We start from the raw sequence: 24,908 nt of genomic DNA, 5'->3' as shown, positions 1-24,908 counted from the left end.
GTAGGAACACTGAAAGTAAGATCAGTCCTGTTAGGAAGTATGAAATATGCAGTGTTGTTGGCAGTAGGTACTGTTGTACACTAAATCTCTAGTACTTATTTATCTTGTGTAACTGAAACTTCACACCCTTTTACCCCCACGTCTCCTTCTTCTCTGCCCCTGGAAACTCCATTCTAATCTTTGACTGTTTTGTGTTATTGTTCAGTCACTAAGTCATGTCCAACTCTTTGCAACCTCATGGACTGCACCCTGCCAGGCTTCCCTGTCCTTCACTGTCTCCTGGAGTTTGCTCAAACTCATGTCAATTGAGTTAACTCTTTTAGATTCCATGTATAAATGAGAGCATACATTATTATCTTTGTGCATCTGGCTTATTTCACTTAACATAATCCTCTAGCTCTATCCATCTTGTTGCAAATGGCAAATTTCTTTTTTTTATTTTGTAAGACTGAATAATATTCCATTGTATGTATATACCAGTTTCCTTTATTCATCTGCTGATGGACATTTACGTTTTTTCCGTGTCTTGGCTGTTGGGAATAATACTGCATTGAACATGGGGGTACAAGCCTCTCTCTTCAAGATTGATACCTTCAGGAATAGTTACACGTGTTGATTCTAAAATTCTACGTAATTTCATAGAAGATTGTATTAGGTACTGTAGACAGTTCTTCTCTTGTCTCTGGTTCATTTCCTTTTTAAAACTTCCTCTACGGTAATATCAGATAATTCTGCAGTACTATTTCTCATGTCTTTCCTCAGAATCTTCCTCAAGGTAAGGATGTACCTTATTCATGTTTGCAGCCCTGTTATCTCCTGGTGCAAATCTGGCCGAAAGCAGACTATCAGTCTACATTTGTTAACTGAATGAATGTAGGTAAACATTTCTAATTGTTCCCAACAAGTTATTTCACTATATTTTGTGTTTTTCATTTCTTAATAGTTCTCATATAGAATGCATAAACCTCAAAGTTTAAAAGTCTTCATTGTTAAAATATTAAATTTCATCTGTGATCTGTTTACAAAAACTTTATATACTTAGTGTATTTGTAGCATTATATTCCTAGAGAGAAAAAAATTGTATATTAAATGAAATTATTATAGATGCTTTATACATAGTTGAAAAGAAGTAGGCTAGTTTTTGTACCAGAGAAATCTGAAAATAGAGTTTCTCCATACGTACATTTGTAACCTACATAATAGTACCAACATAATAAGATGTCAGATTCTCTTGGAAAGAAGTGGGGTTGTAATTTCTCAGCCCACCCTACTCCAGATGTTGCCAGATAAATGGCTAGCAGTACCTTTTGTTTTAGCCCTTTCTGGATTTTGAGTTTTACCTATCTATACCCTATAGTCGGAGAAGGCAATGGCACCCCACTCCAGTACTCTTGCCTGGAAAATCCCATGGACAGAGGAGCCTGGTGGGCTGCCGTCTTTGGGGTCGCACAGAGTCGGACATGACTGAAGCGACTTAGCAACATACCCTATAGCAAAACCATAATACAGTGTTGATTCTAATAGGCTTTTTCAAGAACATTTCTTTATACCTATTTAGCAGTCTTTTGAATTTTAGTGATTCTCATTACTTAATGCTTCTAATCATGTGCTAAGTGGTTAAATCTTTGCCAGCAACCTCAGGGTCTTGCTCATGCATGTATATTTTATTTTTACTTGTTTCTTTCAATGTTTAGATTATATGTTTTCTAAGGGTGTAGTTGAAATCATTTGATATTGAACCATTTTTAAACCAATGCTGACATTTTGAAAAGAAGATTGTGTGGGCAAGACATAATGATTATAATTAAGTGACGGAGAAAATAATATGGGCATGGAGAGCTGAAAAATACAATGGAGAACAGTAGGTAGATTATGGAGACAAAAGCACCTCTGGTGGAAAATCATATATTTAACCACACAATCTGTCCAATCGAAATGCCAAAGTATTTTTGTTGAAGAAGAAAGCTAGTGAGGGGGATTATTATGGCTATATATTATTTCTGGCTGCCAGTACCATTTGCCTGATCAAACTGTTGACATCACAGAAGCATCCTGTTTTTTAAGTCATGGCAGACAATTCTTTATAACTTTTTATTTGGAGGAAAAAGAATTGTTTGTGCCTCTTTAATTTCTATAACTAGGCTTTCAGCCAAGATTCTGTTTTTAGGGTTGTTGTTTTTTTTTTTTTTAATGCTGTTTTTTGCTGCTGCTTATGCTGGGGCCAGAAAAACCAAGCTGAAGGAGGGAGTGGGTGGCTCAGAGGGTCAGCAAATGAGGGCTTCCTTCTCTGGTTGGGAGGAAATAAGCTAGTGAATATTTTTTTGTTGTTCAGTTGCCAAGTCATGTCCGACTCTTTGAAACCCCGTGCACTACAGCACTCCAGGCCTCCTGGTCTTTGCCCAAGTTTGCCCAGGTTCATGTCTATTGAATTGGTGATGCCATCCAACCATCTCATCCTCTGTCACCCTCTTCTCCTTCTGCCTTCAGTCTTTCTCAGAGAGCATCAATATCTTTTCCCGTAAGTCGGCTCTTCCCATCAGGTGGCCAAAATACTGAAGCTTTAGTTTGTGCATCAGTGAGTGATATTCAGGGGTGATTTCCTTTAGGATTGACTGGTTTGATCTCTTTGATGTCCAAGGGACTCTGAAAGCAGAAACTAGTAAATATGGTGGAAACCAAATTCCTAAGGCTTTTCGGTGAGAGAGAAAGTACAAATACATGGAACTTGGAGTAAAATGAACCTGTTAATCCTGCCTGTGCTCTATTAGCTGCTCAATGTTTGCCTCAGTTTTCTTGCCTTAAAACGGGGGAAGTCTTGCGGGTTTGTATTGAGATGAAATTGGACAACGTATATAAAGTTTCTAGTACTGGGCCTGGGGGAAGAGGTGTGTGTGTGTGTGTTACACAAATACTAATTTTTTTCCTATTTGAGCTTAGAAAGACAGTTTTGGTCAGGCCTACATTATGTCCTAAGTCTGTCAGGCAACCTAAGGTATAGATAGAGGAGATCTCCTCAGAGAGAGAGGGTGTGTTTTTGATAGTGAAGATTTGACCTTTGCAAGTTGTTTTTTTCTGAATTTGATACTCATTTCTCATCAGATTTATTAACAGTATTGGACTTCCCTGGTGGCTCAGAGGTTAAAGCATCTGTATTAGTACATGTGAAAAAATAAAATCATCCATTCTGGATTGGAAGACATTTTGTGAATCAAACCCAGTTTCAGAATGCCAGGAGGTTTTTGGGTGTCTTATTTTGGCAACTGTACTTTTATAAAGATGGAACAGATGGAATATGCAGAGTTTTTAATTAATTTAGTTTAGACTCTTACTACACTTGGACTTTGTCTATAAACCCAAAGGCTCTGAGAATTTCTGAAACTAATCTTTGGAGCAAACAAATTAATAAAAATTCCCTATTGAGTCCCATTCCTGAAAATGCTGTTGAAGGAACCATTGTAGTACCTTTGGTTTGAATAAGGCCCATCACCAAATTTTAAAAGCTTTTAAAATTATTAGTTTCCTAATCTTCTAGTTCAGTTCAGTTCAGTCACTCAGTCATGTCCGACTCTTTGCGACCCCATGAACAGCAGCATGCCAGGCCTCCCTGTCCATCACCCAACTCCCACAGTCCACCCAAACCCATGTCCATTGAGTCGGTGATGCCATCCAACCATCTCATCCTCTGCTGTCCCCTTCTCCTCCTGCCCTCAATCTTTCCCAGTATCGGGGTCTTTTACAATGAGTCAGCTCTTCACATGAGGTGGCCAAAGTATTGGCATTTCAGCTTCAGCATCAGTCCTTCCAATGAACACCCAGGACTGATGTCCTTTAGGATGGACTGGTTGGATCTCCTTGCACTCCAAGGGATTCTCAAGAGTCTTCTCCAACACCACAGTTCAAAAGCATCAATTCTTTGGAGCTCAGACTTCTTCACAGTCCAACTCTCACATCCATACATGACCACTGGAAAAACCATAGTGTGCAGTATTCCTCTTATATGGTTTATCTGAGTTTGGTACATTATCCTTCCCTCCTTCTCTTTCTCTTACGGAAGATAGGGTGTAAAGAGAAAAAAGTGAAAGGGTTAGTTGTCAGTCATGTCTGACTCTTTGTGACCCCATGGACTGTAGTCTGCCATGCTCCTCTGTGAATGGAATTCTCCAGGTAAGAATATTTTGAGTGGGTAGCCATTCCTTTTTCCTGGGGATCTTCCCAACCAAGGGATTGAACCCAGGTCTCTTGCATTAGTCAGATTCTTTACCATCTGAGGAATAAACTATTCTGTACTTACAGTTGTGTCCTATGTCATTTAAGATACTTGCTTTGGAAACAAGCAACAGAACCCAACTCATGCTATAAGATTCAGGGGAGTTTGATACAACTCACAGATCATCAGGAGGGGCTGTATAACACTTCTTCTGGAAGGAGAGGGAAGCACAGAGAGGGGAAGCTTATAGACTCCCAGAGATGATTCAGCTTCAGCAACTGTTAGCCTCTGTGTATCTTTAATCAACATTTCAAGGGCCTAACAGACTGTCTGGCCTGCGGTTTTGTTGTTGTTCAGTCACTAAGTTGTGTCCGACTCTTTGTGAACCCATCGACTGTAGCCTACCAGGCTCCTCTGTCCTCCTCTGTCTCCTGGAGTTTGCATTAGTTGGATGCTTTATGCCAGTGGCTCAGTACATTTTGTCTCGGGGTTTAGGGGCAGGTGGCTGGGGTATTTACTTTAGATTGAGCAGCAGCTACTTGTCCTCTACGCATAGTTTATTGTACTAGGTGGACCTGTACAAGGACATCTGGTTTAGAAGCTCATCATACCATTTTTATTACAACCTTTTATTATTTTGCCAAGAGTTATATTTCCCATTTGAATTTGAAGCCGTGGTCTGGCACGAGCGTGTGTTTGTGATTACTTTTTTATTTTTAATTAATGTTATATAAAAATTTAATGATTCTATTTTTGACGATTGTATTTTGATCTAAATGCCTTTGTTGTGGTCCAGAAGCAATTTAAAGTCTCGATTATTTTAACAAAGAATAGATAAGGTGTGATAAGTTTTGTAGCAATACTAAATTCAGTCAGTGCTGCAATTGCTTCACTGCAATTCAGTCAGTGCTGACTGGGATTTTTTACCTGACATGATGTTCTTGCTAAAAATTCTTAAATATAGGTTTATACAAATGCATAGCAGCATAGTTAATCCTTATGAGCTGTTTCTTAGTGATGTTCTCATGTTTGTGAAGTGGTCTCCAATTGTGAAGTAATCATTTTTGTTATAAATAACAATATTATAATTTGATTTGACAAACACTATACAGAGCACATTATTTGCATTATTTCACTTTAATAGCTCAAATTAGTGGCTGCTGTCCTGATTTTACAGATGAGCAAATGGACTGAGAGGTGAGTAACTTACCTAAAGTCACACGTCTAGGGAACAGCAAAGATGGACCTTGACTGACCTCAGAGCCCATAAATAGTGGAAGAGAAGAAAGACATTTTTAGCAAAGGTGTTGTGATGCTGGCTTTGCAAAGGTATTTCCATGATGGTAAAAGTTCTTCCGTAGCCAGATATTATCAGTGGTAAATCCATGAACACATTGTCAAAATCTGTAAGGCTGGAGGTGTTAAGTAGAAGCCAGCCTTAGTTCTTTTTTCTTGAATTTATCGTCTATATATTTAATTGATAATGTTTTTTATATTTTAGTAAAAATTTTTTTTTAACTTAAGGTGGAGCTAGGGGCAAACGTACCTGCCAGTGCAGGAGACTTCAGAGATGCGGATTAGATCCTTGGATCAGGAATACCTCCTGGAGGAGGGAATGGCAACTCACTCCAGTATTCTTGCCGGGGGAATCCTGTGGACAGAGGCGCCTGATGGGCTACAGTCCGTAGGGTCGCAAAGAGCTGGACATGACTGAAGCAACTTAGCACACACACATAGGTGATCTACAGTATTAGTGTCAGCAGTACAGCATAGTGATTCAGTATTTTTGTAGATTTTATTCCATTATAGGCTATTACAAGATAATGGCTGTAATTCCTTGTGCAATACAACACATTCTTGTTGCTTATCTATTTTATAAATAGTAGTTTGTTAATCCCATACCTCTAATTTGTCCCCTCAGCTTCCCTCTCACCTTTGGTTATCTTAAGTTTATTTTCTATGTGAGTTTGCTTGTTTTGGGTATATGTTCATTTGTATTATTTTTTAGATTTTATTTAAAAGTAATATCATAGTATTTATCTTTCTCTAACTTATTTCACTAAGCATAATATTCTCTAGGTCCATCTGAGATTTTGTTTTGATATTTTGTAATTTGGAACTAAAACACATCCTCTGCTTTCCAGACAACAGAGCAAAATAAAAGAGCTATCCATGCACTAATGGATTTGGTGAATAGCATTTTATTCTAAGACCTTTGACTGTATTTTAATGGTATTAAATCTATGTAACTTGATAATACCCACTCCAGTGTTCTTGCCTGGTGAATCCTGGGGACGGAGGAGCCTGGTGGGCTTCCATCTGTGGGGTCGCACAGAGTCGGACACAACTGAAGCGACTTAGCAGCAGTAGCAGCAACTTGATAATATTAGAAATTTGTCATATAAAGTAAAAATTTTCCTAAAGCCAGAAGCTGTCTTTGCATTATTTACTATTCTCACTTTCCGTTATTCACTGTTCTCCCTTCTTTTCCTTTTAACTGGCAGACAAAATAGTGATAATACTATACCTTATTAATAATATTCAACTTAATCAGTTTTAGGAAGAATGAATTTGGTGGAATGTTTAACACCTTTCTATCCATCCATATGTATGTATCTTCTAAGTTTTTCAACAGTTTGGTATTGTTCAGGTGTTTTAAATGACATTTTACAGTATAGTGACATATGCTTTCTAGGATTTAATGTGCTGTGATTTTGTCTTTTCTAGTGTCTGTATTTATGCTGAAAGTCCAGGTGAATGACATCATCAGTCGTCAGTACCTGAGTCAAGCAGTTGTAGAAGTGTTTGTAAACTACACAAAGACAAATTCCACAGTAACTAGAAACAATGGAGCAGTGTTGATAAGCGTACCCTACAAGTTAGGACTCAGCTTAACCATTATTGCTTACAAAGATGGCTACGTGTTGACGCCTCTATCTTGGAAGACCAGAAGAATGCCAAGTAAGCACTTAAATAGTGTTTTGCCTTCACTAAATGTAAATGATTTTTTACTCTTTGAGAATTGTTTGTTCTGGTAAACTGAAAATATGACTGTCTATGTGAAGCCAGTATAAGGAAATTAGAAAGGTGTGCCAGTTTGAAGAAAATATGAAGGCCTTTTTCCTGCTACAGAGGCCTGAAGGAATCCTGAGAAACAGCTCTGCTCTGGTATAAAACTTGTCTGCAGGTGTATGGGGGTAGGGGGCATGGCACGCCTACAGGATTGCTAAGTTGTTTCAGTCGTGTCTGACTCTGTGCGACCCCAGAGACGGCAGCCCACCAGGCTCGCCTGCCCCTGGGATTCTCCAGGTAAGAACACTGGAGTGGGTTGCCATTTCCTTCTCTAATGCATGAAAGTAAAGAGTGAAAGTGAAGTCGCTCAGTCTTGTCTGACTCTTAGCGACCCCATAGACTGCACCCAACCAGGCTCCTCCGTCCATGGGATTTGCCAGGCAAGAGTCCTGGAGTGGGTTGCCATTGCCTTCTCCGGCCTACAGGATTAGGATGGGCCAAAGTATTGGTGAAGGGACCTTCTCTAAAGGTAGATGAACAGTTTAGATTTACATGATGACTAATAAAGCCATTCTTATAGATTCTTGAACACATGAATTTAAGTTGTTTAGAAACTGAGTTTACAGCATATAGGGAATAGGTCAACAGCAGGGCTAAAATAGATTCAGGGAGTCTAGCTATGAAACTGTGGCTGTGCTGGGGGACTGTAAGGCTAGCCTGATGTAAGAAAGGAGATGAAAGGAGACGTAAGCATACAAGAGGCATACTAGAGAAAGAATCAGTATTTATTATGGTAATCATTTTACAATATATACACATATCATGCCATTGTATACCTTAAGGTTATATAATGTTATGTGTCAGTTATATCTCAACAAAGCTGGAAAAAATTGGTAGTACTTAGTATCACTAATTTGGAGAAGGAAATGGCAGCCCACTCCAGTATTCTTGCTTGGAGAATCCCATGGACAGAGGAGCCTGGTGGGCTACAGTCCATGGGTTGCAAAGAGTTGGACATGACTGAGTGACTACCACAGTATAACTAATTGGATATTGGGGGTAAAATGGCCAACCAGTTTCCAGAATACAAGTCTGATTGGAAGGATGATCCATTCGGCAGTCAGTCTTTTCAAAATTTTTATATTTTATTGTTCTTGTTAAATTTTAGATATTATAGTTCATATTGGAAACATTTGAATCATTGAACTATTTAAAATTAGATTGAGAAAGAAAATGAAAAATTAGGTAATTTAATAAGATTCACATGAGTAAAATTCTAGAAAATAATGACTAGAAAATCTGTATAGGGATATGGTTGAGATAAATTCATGGTCTCAAATGATTTAATTTTTTTTAAAGATAGAAATTAAGCACAACTATTCATTCAGAAAAAGTGAGAAAAACAATGAAAGAAGAAACCAACTATTGGGAAAAGGAAATAATAAAGACAGAAGTATATTGGCATATGTTAGAAAAATATAAAGAAATAAATCATTGAGGAAAAAGCTGAATATTCAATAAGTAATACTGGAGTATTTTGCTAACCATTTGCAGTAAATTAATTTGAATCCATATTCCAAAATATATTGCTCAAAGAGTTCGAATGTGGAAAATTATATTTAATATAATAAATTATCTTTTTTTAGGATGGTCTTTTTAAACTGAAAAGCAATGAATGATGTCGTAAAAGGTCAATTTCACCATAATTTTAAAAAGTAGGAAAAATATGTGAAGTAATAAGGAATGATACCTTTTATGTTCTAAGAATTCATTCATGTCAGTAAAAGACACCAGGACACTGCCTAAATAATATAAATGGACAGAACCATGACTTAGCAGATTTAAAACAGGAAATACAAGTTAAAGAATGTGATAAAATATTTACCTTTCTAATAATCTAAGTACACCCCCAAAACATGCATTTCTTAGATTTTTCACCTCAGGGAAGTTTTATAGAGTGAACATCCTCAGTATTGACAGGATGGGCCTCCTCTAACACTGCTGGTGGGAGGAGAAGTTGGCAGTATTATCTGGATGACAGTTTTGAAATATGTGTGTCGGAGTCTTTGAAATCTTCATCTTTGCTGGGAATCTTTTCTAAACATGAACATACAAATAAAGTGGACAGATACTTGTGCACAAGGATAATGAGGTGAATATTCTGTAATCGTGAAAATGGAAACAGTCTACAGTATTATACAGTTTAAGTGAATCTTGATACTTTAAGGAATGTGACCTTGAAAATGTTATGAAAAGTTTCTACTGAGGGACAGAAATGCTTACAACATTATCTTAAGTGAAAACGCAGGGTGAAAATACTCTGTGTATGATATCACACTCCCTCTTTTTTAAACCGCAGGACAAATCCAGGAAGAGCTACAGTGAAATACTAATGGTGGTGGTCTCTGTGGTGGTCCTGTGATGACCATCACTTTCTTCCTTTTCTGTATTTCTCAGCTTTTCCAGAGAAGATACACATCCCTTTTAAAATCAGAAACATTTCTGTAAATCGAAGGAAATCTGAATGCAAATTTTAATGAGATTCAGAAAGATTCTCCTCAGGCTTAATAGAAAAAGCTGTCAGGGTAGCCCCTTTCCACAGTGTGGGATCCAGTCCATCTCAAGGTCCAAGCTATTATCCCACCACCTCCTCTCCAATCTTGGAACTCCAGCAATCTGTCTAAATATTAATAATTTCTGAATTAAAATTACTTTCATTGATAGTCTTCCTTTTCTATTTAATAAAAAAAATTGTTTTACATCCACCCATAATTTTTGTATAGTTTTATATTTTATCTTCTTTTTCATATTTCCTTTAACAGTAAGCTCTAATTAAAAATATTCCCAGGCAAGTGTATTTTATCTTTTAAGTGATTTAGGGGTACTATATAGTTTCTGTTGATATTTAAATACATTGCATGGAGGAGATCAATGAGAACTTGTATTTTAGGTAATGCCTCAAAACATTTTTCTTTTGCAGGATTGGTAAGCTTATCCGACTTGTTCTTGCTTATAAAATGATGGTCTTTTATCCCTGCCTCTTGCTCCTCATCTGGAAAGAATTGTTATCTTTCAGGGATTTGCACTTACTCATCCCACCAGTCATTTCAGATGCCTACTCTTGTAGACAGGTTCAGCCTCATCCTGCCTACTACTAAAGGTTGCCTATGGATCATGTGTATGTTAAACTGTTTTATCCTTTGCCAACTCAGTCTGTTTGGTGAACCACGCTGTGAAGAAAAGCATTGAACCTTTGTGTGGGAAGTTAAAAAAGAATGGATGTACTCCCCTTAAAGAACCTAAAATCATGGAGGCAGGAAAAAAGGTTTTAAGAATTATAAGAAGGAAATAAGTAATGATTGTATAGAGAAAAGAGCAGAGGGTTGTTTAAGCATTTAGCTTGACCACACACATACACATACACACACACACACACAGACACACACACACACACACACACACACACACACACATAGGGTTAGAGAACATCATTAGTCATCTTGGTACAAAGTATTATATGAAATTTTTAAAAAATTAGTAGTGATGCCCAATCTTCTCACTTTATTATGTTCCTTTTTTCTCCTCTATATTTTACATTCATTCTTCCTTTGTTTTGAATTGCTTTTCCCATCACATAGTTTGTTTTTCCTACGTTTTTAAGGCCTGCTGGAGCAGAACTGTATTTGTCCCAGTTTTACTTCCATGTCTAATAAAATATTCTAATTGTGCTATATTTCACAGTATATTCATCAGTTACACTTTCATTGTTCCCACAAAACCAAGCAAATATATGGCTATTTGAAGACACTATTTTAATTACTGGAAAATTAGCTGGTAAGTACTCTACTTCTTCTTAACTAGTAAGTAAACAATTGAAAGTGACTGTATTGTATAACTGTACTACTTCACCAATGGATCAATGTTGATTATAAGGTGGGAAAAATTTTAATTGAACTGGGATGACTAGTATTGACTATAAGTTGACCTGAACCGATTCTTATTTCACTATCAAGCTATAGCATACATATTTTTTTGTGTGTAGTGGGACTCATTCTCTTTTATCATTTTAGCCACCCTCAATAGAACATTTGACTTTCAGAAATACTGGAAAGAGTTTCTGAACTTCTTCTCAAATCACAGCTCTTTCTGGGCTTTGGTGGTTGATGAAATCGGGAAAAGGACTCAGACCTTTGGGGCATTCTCGTCGGCAGGTCACCTTCATTCCTGCCTCTGACATTAATCTTGCTGCCTGCGAGGGAAAGGTCTGAGGCTGGGGAATTCAGTATCTACTGAGCAGACATGATTTGCCCCACTCACATGTCCCGAGGGCAGGAATACAAGAAGCCTGATTTGGGCTGTGATTCAAACTGTGTTTTCCAACTCTGCTTAGCAACCTCGAAGATGCTAGCTTTCATCCTCACCTACCTCCTCCCCTCCCTTAACTAGTCCTTAGGGAACATCCCAACATTTTGTAACTCTTACTGCATATTATGTAAAACGTCTGTAAATGACAATAATTCACTTATTTCTTTTGGGAAATCAATGTTTAGAACCAAAGCATATTAGGAATGACTGGTAAAAGTAGAAAATCTTAGAGTCCAAGACAAGAGTCATGGTAAAGAAACAGTTTTTGAAATTCTTCATTTTTAGAAGCTATCTTATTTAGTCCTAATGTATTAAAGAAAACCTAATACTATAATTTGGGAAAAACTGGGGCTTGATTAATCTTGGAGTCATTTACTGAGCGAGGTAGTAGAATCTCTCACTCTTGCACTGATTTTGCTGGTGCACAGCAGGATGGATGTAGAGCTGTGTGTGAAGGGTAAAAAGTAAATAGGACCTGCATGTGTGCAGAGAAAGGCCATTATCTTGACATAGTCCCACTCCTTACTGGCCTCTTCAAACTCTTTCCATTTTTCAACTTTCCGCCCCTTATTGTCTATTTTCAAATGAGTTCTCATTTCTGGTCACAAAATGGCTTTTGCGACTCCTGGACATACCTGCTCACGTGAAATCTAGTAGGGAATAGCATGTCTTTGCCCCTAGAAGTCCAAGCAAAATTCACATTGTCTGTGCTCAGATGCTTAGTGTGTCCTACTCTTTGTGATCCCATAGACTGTAGCCCACCAGGCTCCTCTGTTCATGGGAATCTCCTGGCAAGAATACTGGAGTGGGTTGCCATTTCCTACTCCGGGGGATCTTCCCAACCCAAGGATCAAACCCATTCTCTTGCATCTTCTGCGTTGGCAGGTGGATTCTTTATACTGTCTGCTGCCTGAGAAGCCCAAAATCCACGTTGCGTCTCATTAACTGTGGTTGGCACGGGTTCCATCACTCAGCAAGTCACTGTGGTCAAGAGGACAATGAGATGCTGTTGATTGCTTTCAGCCCATTCTAGCATGCTCCAGTGCCTCTACTCTTGTTGCAGAAATGAAACCCCAGATGTGCCACATGGGTCAACGTGTGGTTCCCCAGAGTGAAACTCAAAGGTGAAGAAATTCTGGGCAGATGAATCAAGCTCAAGCAGGCTCTAGCCTAAATGTGCCTTGTGTGATCTAAGTTCAGTTCAGTCGCTCAGTCGTGTCCAACTCTTTGCTCATGGACTGCAGCACGCCAGGCTTCCCTGTCCATCACCAACTCCTGGAGCTTACTTAAACTCATGTCTATCAAGTCGGTGATGCCATCCAACCATCTCATCCTTTGTCGTCCCCTTCTCCTCCCATCTTCAATCTTTCCCAACATCAGGGTCTTTTCAGAGTCAGTTCTTCACATCAGGTGGCCAAAGTATTGGAGTTTCAGCTTCAGCATCAGTCCTTCCAATGAATATTCAGGACTGATTTCCTTTAGGATTGACTGGTTTGATCTCCTTGCAGCCCAAGGGACTCGCAAGAGTCTTCTCCAACAACACAGTTTCAAAGCATCAATTCTTCGGCACTCAGCTTTCTTTACAGTCCGACTCTGACATCCATACATGACCACTGGAAAAACCATAGCTTTGACTAGAAGGACGTTTGTTGGCACGGTTATGTCTCTGCTTTTTAATATGCGGTCTAGGTTGGTCATAACTTTTCTTTCAAGGAGCAAGTGTCTTAATTTCATGGCTTCAGTAACCATCTGCAGTGATTTTGAAGCCCCCAAAAATAAAGTCTCCCACTGTTTCCACTGTTTCCCCATCTATTTGTCATGAAGTGATGGGACCAGATGCCGTGATCTTAGTTTTCTGAATGTTGAGTGTTAAACCAACTTTTTCACTCTCCTCTTTCACTTTCAAGAGGCTCTTTAGTTCTTCTTCATTTTCTGCCATAAGGGTGATGTCATCTGCATATCTGAAGTTATTGATATATCTCCCAGCAATCTTCATTCCAGCTTGTGCTTCATCCAGCCCAGTGTTTTTCATGATGTACTCTGTATGTAAGTTAAATAAACAGGATGACAATATACAGCCTTGATGTTCTCCTTTCCCGATTTGCAACTGGACATTGTTCCATGTCCAGTTCTAACTATTGCTTCCTGACCTGCATACAGATTTCTCAGGGGGCAGGTCAGATGGTCTGGTATTCCCATCTCTTGAAGAATTTTCCACAGTTTGTGATCCACATAGTCAAAGGCTTTGGCATAGTCAGTAAAGCAGAAGTATATGTTTTTCTGGAACTCTCTTGCTTTTTTGATGATCCAGCGGATGTTGGCAATTTAATCTCTGGTTCCTTTGCCTTTTCTAAACCCAGCTTGAACATCTGGAAGTTCACGGTTCATGTACTGTTGAAACCTGGCCTGGAGAATTTTGGGCATTACTTTGCTATCGTGTGAGAGGAAAGCAATTGTGTGGTAGTTTGAACATTCTTTGGCATTGCCTTTCTTTGGGATTGGAATGAAAGCTGACCTTTTTCAGTCCTGTGGCCACTGCTGAGATTTCCAAATTTGCTGGCATGTTGAGTGCAGGACTTTGAGTTAAAGAAAGGGGCATTTCTTGTTTATTCAGATCTGAATATAAAATAATCATTATAATAAGAAGTTAGTAATGTTTTAGAAATAACTGGTTCACTTAGAGTAACATGTCCTGACCAGTAGTGCTGTGCTTTCTGTGCATTTGTTTTGTTTATTGGCTAATGAGGTTTTCTTTTTCCAGATGCCAAATCTCAACCAAGTGTTCAGTTTTCAAAAGCCTTAATTAAACTACCCAACAACCATCATATTAGCAATGTTACAGGCTACCTTACAGTTCTACAACAGTTTTTGAAGGTGGATAATTTTCTGTATACAACTGGCATTACTCTCAATAAGTCAGGTATTTCCTAATTTTTATATAATCTCTTTATAAAAATAGTACATATTCAAATTCTATTTATTTAGATGTTTGATATTAATTTACACTTTGGAGGAGACATCAGTTTTGAAACATAAAACAGTTATTAAAGTGTTTATAGGCAGTCCTTTTATTCTAGTACATTATGAAAGAGATTACATCAGAACCTTATGCATAAATTACAAGTTAATGGGGAATTTAATTTACAGGGTATTTTTATTCAAAGTAGGTAAACAAACTATAGAAAATAGTAATGTTTACTGTAAAATTTTGCAAATTAAAAAATGCATTTAAAAGTGGAAATTTGACTAAGAAGTTTAGACATATGATTTGACCAGTCATTCTCAAATTGATCAGAAGTGTCAATAATTGTTGGAAACAAAAAAGTTTGTAGATTGGAGTGAGCAATTGGAAATTTTGAAATATTTGAAATACTTCGAGTAAAAGGGTAAATATTGAAAAAGTATATTTTTCAGTTTCAACAGTAGTAATATGTAAGGCTGTCATGACCTAAGTTAAGGAGGTGATGGGATTTTACATTTTATTTAACAATTTACTTATGAATGACCCCTGTAAAAGCTGTATCTTTCCTCTGTACATCCACACTTGTTCCACCATTTCTGCCACTTGTTGCCAGTAAGAAACTCCACAGTTTTAAAAATCACCTCAGACAATCTGTAATTTTTATGGTTTTACGTGAGTCAAATTTTTGGTCCATATCATTTGGGGGCTAGTCAGAAATTAGAATAATAAGCAAATACGTGTTATGGTTAGATAGGCATTTTTTCTACCTACTGTAGCTGATGTTATTGATACCCCAGGCAGATGACCCTCTCTTCTGTTACAAGCCTAAATATTTCCTACTGCATGTATCTGTGACTCTGCATAAGGGCATTCCCTGGCCCAGGAAGTAGACTGAGCCCTCACAAGAGGCAGGCTCTCAAGCAGTGACAGAAAAGAGTACGTAAAGTGTACACACCTCTTCATTAACACATCGTGTGTTGGCTTCCTTCCTTCTTCTGTATTACTCCTCCATTCCCTCAGTGGTGGGTGCTTCCTTCCTTCCAAAGTGTTATTTCAGGGTCTGCTTCTTGAGGAAGCCAATCTAAGACACCTGCCAAAGTTTTCCAGGTATAAGTTATAGGATGCTCCAAATAAAAGCATTGCAAGCATGGTAGCCAATATACACTATCACAAATGAAGCTCATGTTGCCCTGGAGGGTTTTTATGAACAAGACTCATTAGATTCAGTGGGAGGAAGTTATAATATGTTCTGCTCTTCATCATTTCTCTACCACCTGCTTTTGAGATTGTTCATTAGACGTTTCAATGGTCCTGAAGCTGCTAACATTTGAAAAGTCCTAGAGCCATGGTGTCAAATGAAAATGTTCTGTCCTGCCCAATATGGTAGCAGTTAGCCACAGGTGGCAGTTGAGCTCTTGAAATATAACCAGTGCACTGAGGAACTAAATTGATAATTTCATTTAAATTGAAATTGCCATATGTTGCTCATGGCTAATATACTGATTGCACAGTTCTAGAGTTCTGTGAATATGAAGATGCTTTTTTAAAGTCTCCTCATTGTCTTTCAGACTCTTTTTTCCTTTTCTTTTAGTTGGCCTTATCCCAAATGATAGGGTGTTGACCTCATCAGTTTCAGACGCATTCAGTATGTGAAGCCACTGACTTCACAGACCCGAGGGGTGGAGTTAAGAAAGCCAGCTGGTTTTACAGTTTGATATGAGATATTATAATTACTCACATAGTACTTTTTATAGTACATTACTTACCAGTGCAACTAGTCTACAGAATATGTATGGCACTATCTTGCTTATCTTATGGATAGAATTTTAGGATGTTTACAAAGGTTAAATCTTTTATATGTAACAGAAAATCTCCAATAAGCCAGTGGTTGCCCTGTCTGATAACTGGAGATACATTCCCAGGTTCAGTGGCAGCGATAATTAGAATTCCTTTCTGTGGCCTCATGCTGGTTCCATCTCCCTCTGCGCTCTCATCTGCCTTCTTACACATGCCAAGATCACTTTTGATTTGGGGGATTTGCCCTGGTTTCCTCTGCCTGGAAGGCTCTTCTCTGAGGTCTCTGCATGGATGGCACCTGTCATTTGGCCACTGCTCAAATGTCTCCTTCTCAGAGAGGCAGCCTTCCTGATGGTTTTGTAGGTTTTTAAAAACATCAAATTATTGAAATAGATAACCAACAAAGGCCCTACTGGATAGTACAGGGATCCCTGCTCAGTATTAGATAACAACCTAATGGGAAAAGAATTAGAAAATGAATAGATACATGTATATGTATAACTGAATCACTTTGCTCTACACCTGAAACTCTCACAGCATTTTTAACCAACTATACTCCAATGTAAAATAAAAGTTAAAAACAAAAAAATATTGACTTTTAGATTCCAGTGACATTAAATCAGAGGAGTCTGAGAGAATTAGATCATTAGGCTCATAACATGATGTCTCAGTGTTACATAAGTATAGCATTTACTTACAATATATTTTATAGTTTAAAAATCTTCGAATAGAATCTAGTATCTATTTGGTATTACACTGGATAGCTCTGGTTGAAATAGAGGAACTAGATATTTTAGGCCAATATTAGTTTGTTGTTAATATTTGTTGTTAACAGTTTGTGCTTTACATATTTTAATGAACTGTCTTCTGTTTTTAGGTTTTGAAAGCATTGAATTAACTCCTCTTGCTGCAATATGTGTGAAAATATATTCTGGAGGAAAAGAATTAAAGGTGGATGGCTCTATTCAAATTTCTCTTCCTCTTCTACATACAAATGATGTAAGTGCAGGCGATCACGTACCTGCCTGGACATTTGATATGAACACAGGTATGTGAACTATGGGAAAAAGTTCTGAATATTTGGAATTTTTTGAATATTTGCATGTTTACCTTAAAAATAGGTTTCTATTGTTATTAAAAATTTTCAGCTTTATTAAGGTACAATTGACAAATTTCTATTTTACATAGAATATTAAATTTTAATATTCCTTATTATTTAAACATTAATATTTATATATGAATGTTTTATCTTTAGTAGAGAACTAAATCAGTAATATTATAATTTTAAGCACTTTATCAGTGACCAAAAGTGGCCCCACTTTGATTAGTATAATAAAATTGTAGGGAAAATGATATCACTATTATTTTAAAATAGCATTATTTACTCACATTCCCATGTTTTATATTTTGAGGTTCTTACGTGTTTTTGCTATGATAGTGCTAATGCTTAGTTGCTCAGTTGTGTCCAATTCTTTGTGACCCCACGTTCTGTAACATGCCAGGCTCCTCTGTCCATGGGGATTCTCCTGGCAAGAATATTGGAGTGGGTTTCCATGCCCTCCACCAGGGGATGGTCCCCACACCAGGGATCATACCCAGGTCTCCCTTATTGCAGGTGGATTTTTAACCATCTGAGCCACCAGCGAAGCCCAAGATTCTCCAGGGTATCTTCCCGACCCATGAAGCAAACTGGGGTCTCCTGCATTGCAGGTGGATTCATAGGCAGTATAAACTTATATCTAAAAGCTTGGCTAAAGCAATTAATAAATGTATGCAAATTTCATGAAAATAAATAACATTGTATTCTCTGTGTGTGTGTGTGTGTGTGTGTATAAAGGTAGAAAGAATGATTATTTTCCAAAAAAACACTTTGGTACCAATTTTGTTTCCTGAGATTAGCCTCCTAAATAGCAACTGGATGCATTTTTCTCTTCTGCTTCTCTTGGTTTTGTTTTTCCATGTAAATAAAGTGGAGTCCTTATCAAAAAACAAAAAAAGATGATCAATCCCCCACAACTGAAAAGCCCCGGGGTAGAGCTGTGTTGGATTAAGTCACGATGCACAGACTAGACTGATTTGTAGGACTTGATTTCTCTCTCATCTGTTTCCTCTGTTAATAACCTTTCTGAAATAGGATTTTCCTTTGGAGTAGCAGGAAGGCCGTAGGCGCTCTCACTTTATACTACCCAGGTTAAAGTCCAGAAGGTAGAGAAATTCTTTTCCTATAGCTAGTACACAAGCCCTTGGAGTCCGTGCATTTCTAGAAGGAGGTTTGCATGCCTATTCTCAGAACAAATGTCTGTGGCCTGCAAATAGATTTCATAGATTTATTTAGGCTTAAGTCATGTGTTGGAGCTGGGATTGGAGCCCTAAACTAATCATGTGGACTAAGAAGAGGGAGCAGTGTATTCTCAAAGAGATTTGGAATTAAGGTTTCATTGTAACTGAAAAGGTAGGTAGTGAGGCACAAACATGTTCACTACAGAAGATAAAAACAGATATGTTATTTTTAAAAGACTGGAAATTATGTAAGTAACAAAGGTAGTTGTAAGCGACAAACTCTTCTTTCAACTCTATTCTGCACTCAGAAGTTTCACTTCTGGTCACCAAATGTGAGGGTATTTTTCTTGTACCCTCCAACATGAGCTAAGTGTCCTAAAATTTCCTTCAGTGGTCCGTCTAGTCAAAGCTATGGTTTTTCCAGTAGTCATGTATGGATGTAAAGAAAGCTGAGTGCCAAAGAATTGATGCTTTTGAACTGTGGTGTTGAAGAAGTCTCTTGAACTGCAAGGAGATCCAACCAGTCCATCCTAAAGGAAATCAGTCCTGAATATTCATTGGAAGGACTGATGCTGAAGCTGAAACTCCAGTACTTTGGCCACCTGATGTGAAGAACTGACTCATTTGAAAAGACCATGATGCTGGGCAAGATTGAAGGTGGGAAGAGAAGGGGACGACAGAGGATGAGATGGTTGGATGGCATAACCAACTCAGTGGACATGAGTTTGAGTAAACTCCGGGAGTTGGTGATGGACAGGGAGGCCTGGCGTACTGCAGTCCATGGGGTTGCAAAGAGTCGGACACAGCTGAGCGACTGAAGTGAACTGACTGAGATCCTATCTACCTGGAGTTAGTGTCAGATCCCGCAGGTTAAAGGCAAGCTCACAACCTGCAACTCAAGAGGCCAACTGCAAGTCCAGCTTGTCAGCCATGCTCCTGCCGCGATTGGCTATAAGTTGGAAGCTTCAGTGACCCTCTCCTCAAGTTTGGTAACTTGCTAGAATAGCTCACAGGAAGACAGGTTACTAACTAGGTCATCGGTCTTCTGTAGAAGGATACAGTTTGGTAATAGCCAGATGAAAGAGATGCACAGGGCAAGGGGTTTGGAGCCGCAGTGCTCTCTCCTCTGGGCGCATCACCTTCCTAGCGCCTCCACGTGTTCACCAGCTCTGCTCTCTGAACCCTGCAGTTCAGGGGCTTTTGTGGAGGCCACAGTATGTAGGCATGCTTGATTAAATCTTTGAACACTGACAATTGAATTCAAGGTCCAGCCCCTCTCCCTTCTCTAGAGGGTTGTGTGGGGGTGGGGATGAAAGGTACATGCAGTTGGTTCCCCTGGCAACCAGCCCCCATCCACTGGGACTTTCCAAAATTCACCTCATTAACATAAACTCAGACATGGTTGAAATTAGCTTGTTGTCAACAAGAAAAGACACTGTTTCCACCTTTAGGGATCTTATCACATAGGGAATTACAAAGTTTTAGGCGCTCTGTGCCAGGACTGGGGATTCAAGACCATATATATAAATTTCCTATTGTAAGTCACAGTGTCACAGTGGTATGGTACTGTAAAACACTGGATTAAAAGCTGTAAGACCTGGATTCTGTCCATTTACCAGCAACATGATGTTGAACAAGTCACTTGACTTATTCTGGCCTCAATCCCCTGACTTGTTGAATGAGAGAATTGTTTCAAGGCACTTTAAAGAAGAATATCTGCTTTGAGTTCTGCTTTCTGATTGTTTCTCCTGAAAAAAGCCTGTGTTTCTCATGTACCTTCCAGTGGCAGAATTTTTGAATTGATTCATCACATGTACTGCTTAAGTTTAACGTGACTATTCAAAAAGCAGGTTGACTCACTCCCATAATTTCATCTATATACATCATTACAATGAATCAGTAAACCAAATACATAGACCAAACTTATAAACAAGCTTTGTAATGCTGGACTTCATAAAAGATACTGGTTTTACTGAATTCTTTTTTCTGTGGTTGATATTTAAATGAATCAGAATAGCACTTTTTAAAAGACATTTAGTTCTAAAAGAACCATGCCAGCAGTACTAGAACAAAACACCATTTAATAAAAATATTAATAAGGTCATAAAACACATACTATAAGCATTTAATGAGAACCCCAGAGCAGGTAACAACCATCTGTTGATAAATTTGGATTTAATTACATTCTTACTAAGACATATCTCAACATACACAATTTAGACATTATTTGGAGAGTATGATTTCCCTAAGTTGCTGCTAAGTCACTTCAGTTGTGTCTGACTCTGTGCAACCCCATAGACGGCAGCCCACCAGGCTCCTCTGTCCCTGGGATTCTCCAGGCAAGAACACTGGAGTGGGTTGCCATTTCCTTCTCCAATGCATGAAAGTGAAAAGTGAAAGTGAAGTCGCTCAGTCATGCCCGACTTAGCGACCCCATGGACTGCAGCCCACCAGGCTCCTCTGTCCATGGGATTTTCCAGGCAAGAGTACTGGAGTGGGGTGCCATTGCCTTCTCCAACTCTAAGTAGATACCCTTTTTATATTTATATAAAACTTATACTGATTTTATATATGATATAAAGTTTATTTATATTGATTGTATATTCTTTGGTCACAACAAAGTATTCTATTTAATATAATATATTATGATATATATTATCCCATGAAAATATATTGTCACAGTTTTCATCTTTGAAAATATCCTACAAAGTATTCTGTACATGACTATCAGCAAACTCCTATTAGCATTCAAGATATATAAGGTAACTGATTAGTACTTTTTTTTGCCTTCCTTTTTAGGTGCGTGGGTAAATCATGGCCAGGGAATGGTCAAGGAATATAACAGTCATTTAATTTGGACATATGATGCACCACATTTGGGCTACTGGATAGCAGCTCCACTTCCAGGAACTAGAGGTATGGTAAAAATGAAACAAAATATAAACTTAAAAAAATCCAATAGTCATGCTGAAACTGATATTAGTTTCCCATTTTATTGTAAGCATTGCTACTTACTGTATTACACTGGAAAAAGCTTCTAGTCTCTTGATCTCAGCTTTATTTTACTATAGTAAAATTAGAAAATATCTATATTTTACTATATTTACTATAGTAAAATTAGAAAATATCTATATTTTACTATATTTACTATAGTAAAATATAGAAAATATCTATATTTTCCAGATATATAGGGAAAGATTAAGTTCCATGAACTCTAGGGTCCTTTACAGCTGTCATACCTGATGAATCTGAAGTACAAAGTTTATTCAAATGAAGAATTTTCTTAGTTTGCTTTTTATGAATGAATTCTACCCAGATCAGTTAAGAGCTTTTGATTGCAAACAACAGGAGCAGAGTTTGGATAATTAGAAATATGTAGTAGGATATCAGGAGTTTGCAGGATCCTAGGGAAGGCTGAAAAAGCAGACTGTAAAAGGCAGGAATCCTAGAGGACCCAGTTAGCAGACCTGCTCCACTGTCTTTGGAAGATTGCTGCTTCAAGATAGCAGAACCTAACCCTTTGCAGTCTTTTCCTCACACTGTTCCTGATCTTTCTAGGGATGAAGAATTTGCAGACTTAGATCATGAGCATTTTCCTTGGTGGGGGTGTGGTGGGGACGAGGGACTGTTGAATAATAGTGTCCCCAGTGTTCATAGGATAAGACAGGTGATGGCCCAAATGAAGATTGGCCTGACATGTGAACAGAAGGTGGGCAAAAACCAAGAGCTGTGTGCTAGGAATGGTCTTATTCATATTCTAGGAGAAATAAGTGTTTCATTTTTCCTGGATTTAACTGGTATCAAATTAACATGGTATCAGTCTATGTATATACTTTGTACTTAGAAAGCCTACATCTTGAGTTGTGTAAAAGTCTCAAAATTCTCAAACATTGCATATCTCATCCATTAAGTCATCTTAAAAAAAGAAATACTCTAACCAGCTGTCATGTAGCCTGGCTGCACCGTGGGCCGGCAACCACTCATTAGGTCTCCTGGGTGTTCACTGGTATGAGTTGAGTTGCTTCTTGGTTTTCCCTGCTGCACACTCTGCTAAGTCAACCCTCCAGCTGTCAGCATCTTGTTGCTCCTGTCTTTGATCTCATTCTCCTTTAACCTGTGGACATGTATATTTATAAAAACAAGACAGAGCAAAACTTTCAGTGTCCTTTTTGTAAAGTTTAGGGAAAGTGTAAAAGCTGAATGCATATGTCCCTCCTTCATCTTTAATTGGGTCAGAAGTAATTCTTTTGGTTTAGCTAGTGTCTTGGCTTCCAGCTGAAAGGCAGCTGCAACCTGGCTATTTCATGCTGTTCAGGAATAGTCCTTGTACATGCCCTGATCCAGGTTACGGATAACATTTTACATCCATTTCTCAGTAGCAGTGTATCAGCTAACTTTGTTATGGCTGCCTATTTGAAAGCTTTGAGTTTTTTGAAACTTTTTATGTAGTTTATTTTTATTTTACATTTGACAACCTTCCATTTTTAAACCATGCAAGGTAACAAGACTTTATTTCAAAAATGAAGCTAAAATAGAGTATTTGAGTAGAAGAAATATGAGCTATTAACCATTATAATCATGAGGAATGTTCTGTTTTTGTTTCAATGTAGTGCTTATGAGTTTATATTTATCCAGAAAACAGAGGGTGATTGCTTTGTTTATGGTGCAAAATATCATGCAGTCTTGCCAGCTGTCTGATCTTATTGTATTCTAAATTTGCAACTATAAAATATTGATGAAAAAGAACAATTAATATTTAATACTTCAACTCAACTAAATCCAAGTTATTTCATTTCTGATAAAAATAACCACAGGAGCACTTGAGTTTTACAGAGAAATGTGGTTTCCACTAAAAATATACCATTTATGCAAGATGACTGAATTATAAGAGCTGAAGTAATTTTCTAAAATAGAAGTTTTATTTTGGCTTTTATGTTGGGAACAATTTTGTGTGAATCGGAGTACTAACAGAAATGTAGGATTATTAAGATAATTTCTAGTTATGCTTTTGAAAGGTCCATATGAAAAATATGGGTAACATTAATTTGATTGTAGTTCTGGCTCTGACAGTAATTAACAGGGTGAACTTGAAATAGGTACTTACCCATCTGAGTATTAGTTTTCCTTTTTCTAAATTGCAGGAGTTGGATATGAGGATCACTCATGTCCCTAAACAGTTTAGGATGCAAATATTACTGTAAAATCAAACTGGTTTTGTGATGGGCTGGTTAGTGTCTGGTGTGCTGAAGCTATAATTTGGTTAATAATATTACTAAATATGTTTTTAAAATAAATCTTAAACCAATTTCTAGAAAAAATATTAAGTGCAAAAAATTAAAATCAATTAGTTTTTCACATATTATTATAGGTAAGTAGGTAGCTGAGTATAGAATTAAACAAGTACCATTAATTTTCAAATATCAGAATGAAAATTTATGTAATTTTCTAACTTTCTGACCTCTCTTGGGCACGTGCATACACACTAACACACACACATGCAGTTGTATGCTTTTCTGCTGTTGTCATACACGTAAGATCTGGGACAGATGTAACAATGTCAGCCTCTTAATTCCAAAGGTGAGTTCTGTTGGAATTCTGTGGAGTGAAAATTGCTTACATTACTCAATTGTGAAAACGTATATTCAGATATTCTTTGGAGAAGAACTTGAATTTCACCCAGTTATAGTCTAACTATTTACTCTGTTGCAGCTCCAGATCGTAAATAGTAATCTACAGATAGAGTTGTTACTCTTATCTTTTTTCTTTGAAGAAATTTCATATTGTGCGATGCTGTGCTTGCTTGCCTACTCAATATGATAAACATTTTATTTTCAGTTACCAGTTAAAAGAGTATTCAGTACTAGAGTGCCCGTTCTTCTATAACCTTGACATTTCATTTAACAACAGTGGTATAATATAGCCAACACTTGCTGAGTGCTTATCATGTGCTAAACACTGTTCTCAATATTTTATTTAATCATTGTAACAGGTATGACAGCTGTGCACTGAGACATTAAGTGAATGAACCTTGCCCAACACCACACAGAAAGGGTGAAGCCAGGATTCCAGTTCAGGCACTCTGGCTTCGAAGTCTGAATGCATAAACAAAACACTGCTTCTCCAAATCCTTTAATGTCACTACACTTTGGTCAACTTAGATGATGTAAAAGTTAAAGGATCTAAGTCTTTATGTGTCCTTAGTCTTTCCAGTGTCCTTGGTGAAGTTGAAAGCCTCATGCTGGACTTTTTCTTATGGTTGAGATGAGCGGAAAATCAGGTGTCTCA

The 24,908-nt window shown here is 37.8% G+C and overlaps 1 protein-coding gene across 1 annotated transcript in view; it reads left to right on the top strand.

Moving 5' to 3' along the window:
* The window catches only part of FAM171B (family with sequence similarity 171 member B), a 73,865-nt gene that overhangs the window by 42,721 nt on the left and 6,236 nt on the right, over positions 1-24,908 (top strand). Inside the window, exons 2-6 of the mRNA XM_061433350.1 lie at positions 6,935-7,168; positions 10,961-11,053; positions 14,346-14,504; positions 17,221-17,391; positions 21,423-21,539. Of these exons, the coding sequence (XP_061289334.1) occupies positions 6,935-7,168; positions 10,961-11,053; positions 14,346-14,504; positions 17,221-17,391; positions 21,423-21,539 (774 nt within the window). The remainder of the gene's footprint in view (positions 1-6,934; positions 7,169-10,960; positions 11,054-14,345; positions 14,505-17,220; positions 17,392-21,422; positions 21,540-24,908) is intronic.

Source organism: Bos javanicus, chromosome 2, assembly GCF_032452875.1.
Source record: "Bos javanicus breed banteng chromosome 2, ARS-OSU_banteng_1.0, whole genome shotgun sequence".
Classification (NCBI taxonomy): Eukaryota; Metazoa; Chordata; class Mammalia; order Artiodactyla; family Bovidae; genus Bos; species Bos javanicus.
Note: the sequence above shows the minus strand (reverse complement) of the source record. Positions and strands in the feature narration are given on the sequence as shown.